This window comes from Herpailurus yagouaroundi, unplaced genomic scaffold (genome assembly GCF_014898765.1).
Source record: "Herpailurus yagouaroundi ecotype Mexico unplaced genomic scaffold, PumYag 566, whole genome shotgun sequence".
Lineage (NCBI taxonomy): Eukaryota > Metazoa > Chordata > Mammalia > Carnivora > Felidae > Herpailurus > Herpailurus yagouaroundi.
The window spans coordinates 2337564-2343873 of NW_024412783.1; the positions used below are offsets into that span (position 1 = coordinate 2337564).

Here is a 6310-nt window from a genome sequence, read left to right on the forward strand (position 1 = left end):
ATATTTTTTTTCAGGGGAGAGAGAGAGCATGCAAGCAGGGAAGTGGCAGGAGGAGAGAGAAAGAGAGAGAGAGAAAGAATCTTAAGTAGGCTCCATGCTCAGTGCAGAGCCTAACACAGAGCACCGTCTCACTACCATGAGGTACCTGAGCCAAAATCAAGAGTTGGATGCTTAACCAACTGAATCACCCAGGTGACCTTGCATAATTTTAATATAATTTTATTCAAACAAAATAGGCCAATCCCATGGAAGAAAGAAATTTCCAGTTTTGCATAACTTCTTTTAGAATTATTGTTTTAATTTTAAATTTAAGTGACCCTTACTGTCACCCCTAGACCACATTTCTTTTGAACTACTTTAGAATGATGCCAGGATTAGATAAGTAGTTCTATGATGAAATTTCCAGGAATAATTACAATCTTTTACTTGGGAAAATAATGCACACTCCACTAAAAGGGATGGGCTTTGATTGAGTTTCCTATAGTGCACAAGGTAAATCTTGTAAATTTAGACTAATTGCTAACCTGGGAATTCCTTCTGCAAGATGCTGAAACCCATTATTAATGAAAAATATTTTGGGCCAATGCCACCTCCATATACAAGTAGTTAAGAAGCCCTCTCTTCCACTGTTGCCTTACCTAAGGCTTGGACTCAGCTGCTTTGAGGTAGGATCTTAGATTTTCCATGGAAGCTAGATAATACATTCCCCAGTGAGTGGGATGTTTTCTTCAGGCACCACTCTGGAACTTTAGAAAGTCTCTTCAAGATTAACAAGGATGAATTTATACATTCACTTTTTGGCAACTAGATTATTGGAAAAGGGATACTTCAGCTTAAAATATGGGAGATTGAGGAGAATCTGGTATAGTTTGGAAGGGCATGAATGGGTTCACTGAAGAAGAAACAGGCTTTTAAGAGCTGATTGATTGAAAGAGAGTGCCTAGTATTCATTATGAGTAGTTTTCAAACATTAGTGGGTAGGTGCCAAATATAAGTTACTAAGGGAGAAGCATGGATTTTCCTCTGAATATTTTTGAGGCAAGGATTACCTCCTTCATACGTAGTTAGGTATTGTTGAAGGTTTTTTTGTATGCTTGGGAGGGAATTGAGATATGTTAAATGTCAGCCCTGAATAAACACAGGAAGAGACAGAGACCAAGCTCAGTAAAAACAAACAAACAACAAAAACCTTCATTATACTTACTGTTCTGTTCTTAGAGAAAGAAATCATGTCACAACACCGAGGGCCAAATTACTGGGATGATCAGAGGCAAAGGGCAGGAATGAGGACACAGTTTTTATTGGGGTTTCTGCTGGAAATATAAGGCCAGACAGGGGAAACTGTTTAGGATTGGCTAGTTTAGGTAATGTTGTCTGACTTTAGTGGTCTCTAGTTGCCTGGTACCTAATTCTGAAATATTTAAGGCAGAGAAATATTTTCTGTAAGGGTGCACATACCAGATAGAGGAGGTCTGAGCCTAGATTGGTTTTAGTTTTCATATCAAAGGCATGCTTGTAGCTAAGCCCTTTGCTATCTTTTAAAGATTTGGCTAGTCCTGGAAGGGCCAGCCCTTCCATAGTTAGATTTTTTTAAGATGCCAGAACATGGTAATATACAGAAAACTTAAAATGTCTACATACAGATTATCAGAAAGGATTGGTCCGAGACCTCAACTTCTTGGACAGCACTTTATAAAATATTGCCTTATCTTACTTGGAAGTCTCTCCTTACAAGAAGCCATGAGGGTCACAAACTGCCTGGACTTCTGTGGCTTCTCCCCAAACAACTCCCCATTGTCTTGAAATGTGCCACATCTACCAGCCAGTACCTTGCACAGAACTTCTCCTACATCTCTTTACTTCTCTTCATATGGAGACCACAAAGAGGATCAACACCTCATACAAAACTTATTCCTTTTTTGTTTTTCACAGCAGAGATCCAAAGCTTCTGTCCCCAGTGCTCTCCACACCTTGGCTGGATATTCCACCACTCCCATGTCCTAACTAATAGTGAACCCAGTCTGTGGGTCAGAGTATTTTCTGACTTGAACAGCAGAAAGGCCTGAGTCTCATGCAGATAAAATGTTTGTTTGTCTGTTTGTTTGTTTGTTTTCTCCTTTCTCTTAAAAAAAAAAAAAACAAAAAATTTGTTTGGAAAGGAAACGGAAAAAAACCTAGACCCTTGAATAGCAGAAAATGATAGTAGAGGAAAGGTTACTTTGTGGGGAATGGAATCTGGGATCTTGTAGTGTGAATTAGTCAAATAACACAATACTTTCAGCAATAGTGTGAACACTAATGTTAAATTTATATATTAGGAGCTGATGTAAACATTAGTTTACATCATATCAGTTAACATATATTAATCATAAAATATCATTGTATTCATAATGTATATATTGTCATGGCTTAATTACCATTCCAAATATCCTACAATAGTGATTATGTATTTTGACCATGTGTCACATTATTCTTTTTATAAATTTGATTCATTGACAAAGTAAAATATGCTTCTTTGTGTTAAGCCTTTAATGTGCTACTCCTTTAGCATGCTCTGTTCCCAATATACATTCTTTCGTCTTTCTCTCTCTCTTTCTGACACACATACACAAACACAAACACACACAGACACACACACACACACAGGCTAGATCCATTTTTTTTTAACACAACGAGTCTATGGTTATTTTTGGAATAAAGGATTTGGTTTAAAATTATATCTTTCCTTCAACTTGCATAACCTATTATTATAGGATAAACACTAAAAAAGGATCCAGAAGTTAGAAAAATATCATTCCTTAATCAAAGATATTTGAGCCAGTAAGAGTGATTTACTCCTGTGAACACTATGTAGAGTCCAGTATGAGTGTTTGTATAAGATAAAATTATGTAGTCTGTATTTTGATTAAAAAGTAATTTGTTATTAGGCGGTTTTCAGATTGGTAATTTTCTTTGCTATTTAAGTTTTTCATTGTATTTTTAAAGGGATTGTTATTATTGGGAGTTGATTTGGTACTATTAGTAAATGAAATATAAAATCCACAATGTATCTAAGTGGAAAAAATATGGCTGCTCAAGATAAAATTACTGCCTGCCTGGATGAATATTTTAATATTCAACCAGTTACTGTGAAGAGCTATAAACACAATTTCATTTGTAAATCTTAAATTCTGTCTTTTTGTATATGAGTCAGATCTGGATCTCTCATAAAAAAATTCTTTCATATATTAAAGAAGGCAGAAGTAGCTGATGCTCATCAAATTTGTTGAGAGTTACAGTTGATATTCAGATATGGTTTGTTAATTATCCAGACATTTGTTTTTGTCCTGCTTAGCTAATAAGGTGTGATAAATTTAAGTTAACACAAAACTGATTTTACTTCCCCCTCCACATTTTACTTATTTCTTTAGAGTATTACTCATAATGTAAATTCATCTTTGATGAATATTTAGAAAGGAAAATAAATCTCTCTGTTGCTCTGATTAGTTTTGGTTCCACATAAAGAGATAATTATTCCTTTTTAATGCTTCAGAGACTACATATTTCTCTCCAAAAAATATGGGTATATTTATGGTGGCCAATACATTTTATAGAAATAAACTTCTTTAGTAATTCTGTCACTGAAATAGGAGAAGAGGAACACTACAATAGGATGATGATGATGATAATAAACAACTCATTCCTCAATATCCATGAACATATCTAAAAGATGCACACTTATATTCTTCAAGAATAAAAGGTATGACAATTGATTCCATTTAGTTCATGGGAGTTGTAATAATACTATTGTATATTTTTCCGTCTAAATTCAGAAATAATTTTCTCATCTGGAGTTATCTTTACTTATAAACATGAAGGACCAGTATAACACAGTACAAAAATAAATGTTAAAGAATGAAAAAACAACAACAAAGTAATGGATTCTTAGGAGTCCATTAATAGAATCAGAATGCCACCCTATCAGAAAAATTATGTTAATGTTTTGTTTGACCAATAATTTAAGAAAAGTTTAGGTCACCATAGAGTAATATGAGCCAATGTTAAGTCCTAAAATTTCAACCTACTCCATTATGGTGACCAAAGACTGCCACGAAGATGAACCCAAACCCCTTATTGTGGAATAGAGTTCATGGCTATCCTTATTAGAGATTTATCACTCCAAATTATCCCATGAGAACAAAGAGACCTGACTTCTTAAAGTTACCTATGCTTAAAACATTAACTTTTTGGCAGCACATCTGCCTATAGCTCACTTGACCCTGATCCAGCAGCCCCAAATGCTAATATCTAGATTTATTGGGCCCATGCTTATTTTCTGTCAATTTATTACATCACAAATGCATGTCTATGTACAATCTTAACAGTGTAATCATCTAAATGGCAGAGAACAACTCAAATTCAATCAACTCATGGATATTGGTTGCGAGGCACTATACCAACCTCAGGAAATATTTAGCCTAAAGTAATATGATTATAAAGACTATAAAGAAGATCAAAATAAAATAAAAATAAATCAAATTTTAAAAGTGGTTCCGTATGAACTATTATATTTACATCTCACACCCAGCCTAAAGAGATATAGACTTATGATAAACTTTCACAGATAATGAAAGTATTAACTTATAGATTAATATATCTGTTCAATGTCACAAAGACCATTAATATTAAAACTAGAATTCAAAATTATTTGAAGTCTATATTCTTTCCTCTATCCCATACTGCTTCTGATATATTACACATGGTGGGCTCTGTGTAAATATTGATTATTAATTAACCCACCAAAATTTTGCCTTTGAAGACCTAAGAACCACCATGTGAGATGATCATGGAAGCCATTCTCCAGAACTCCACTGATTTCATCCTCTTGGGCCTCATCACCCACCCTGAACTCCCTGAACTTATCTTTGCAGTAGTCTTCTCCATTTTTCTGGTGTCTGTAACAGCCAATGTGGTCATGATTCTGCTCATCCATGTGGACTCTTGCCTGAATACACCCATGTACTTTTTACTCAGCCAGCTCTCCATTATGGACACAGTTTACATCTGTATCACTGTTCCCAAGATGCTGCAAGACCTTCTGTCCAAGGAAAAGATCATCTCTTTCTTTGGATGCACACTTCAGATCTTCCTCTACCTGACACTAATTGGAGGTGAATTTTTCCTGCTAGGTCTCATGGCTTATGACCGGTACGTGGCTGTGTGCAAACCCCTTCGGTACCCTCTCCTCATGAATCGCAGGATTTGCTTGTTCATGGCGGTGGGTTCCTGGGTTGGTGGCTCCTTAGATGGGTTCATGCTGACCCCCTTCACTATGAGTTTCCCCTACTGTGGCTCCCGAGAAATCAATCACTTTTTCTGTGAGATCCCAGCTGTACTGAAACTGTCATGTGTTGACACGTCTCTCTATGAGACTCTGATGTACGCCTGCTGCGTGCTAATGCTGCTCATTCCTATATCCGTAATCTCTGTTTCCTACACATGCATCCTGCTCACTGTCCATCACATGAATTCTGCTGAGGGCCGGCACAAAGCCTTAGCTACCTGTTCTTCCCATATAATGGTAGTAAGCATTTTCTATGGGGCAGCCTTCTACACCAATGTGTTGCCACATTCCTACCACACACCAGAGAAAGACAAGATTGTATCCGCTTTCTACACCATCCTCACCCCAATGCTCAATCCACTCATCTACAGCTTGAGGAATAAAGATGTGGCTACAGCTCTAAGAAAAGTGCTGAGTAGATGCCCCTCCTCCCAGAAAACCAGAGTAGTGGATTTGTCCAGGATATACTAGACAGGGCCAGGTACAAATATCATTGGTGCTATGGCCACTGGCACACCTTCATATAAGAAACTATGTTTTTGATTATGAAAAAAAAAATCACCATCATTTTAATAATCCTGAGTTATCAACAGGCAAAATCATCTCTTTGCAAGCATCATTTAGAAACAATAGCTGTAGCCCACAAGCATCAGAATTAGCCCATTGGCTAGTCTGGATTCACTGAAAAACGTTTTCCAGAGAGCATTTTCTTCAAGTAACACTATAAACAATCCAAAATAGGCCAAATGCCCCTTTGAAGAGTACTGGATAAATATTTTCAGGTTACACATGTTCATGTGTCTGTGTCTATATTATTGATCAACTTTTGAATAGAAGTTGCAAGGACCAGTCACCATGTCCTCGAGGATTTAATATCAAACACTCAGTGTCAACTAAATATTTTCTAGTAATAATAGTGTAGAAATTTTATTTAGGAAAATTTTATGAAGACAATTTAATTATATTTTGGGTTCTACATTCTTGTTC

The 6310-nt window shown here is 36.2% G+C and overlaps 1 protein-coding gene across 1 annotated transcript; it reads left to right on the forward strand.

The window, feature by feature from the left end:
- Nucleotides 1-4819: 4819 nt before the first annotated feature.
- LOC121023594 (olfactory receptor 2T2) lies at nucleotides 4820-5794 on the forward strand. The gene has a single exon (XM_040465542.1). It carries the CDS (start codon nucleotides 4820-4822, stop codon nucleotides 5792-5794), a length of 975 nt encoding a protein of 324 aa, XP_040321476.1.
- Nucleotides 5795-6310: the final 516 nt, after the last annotated feature.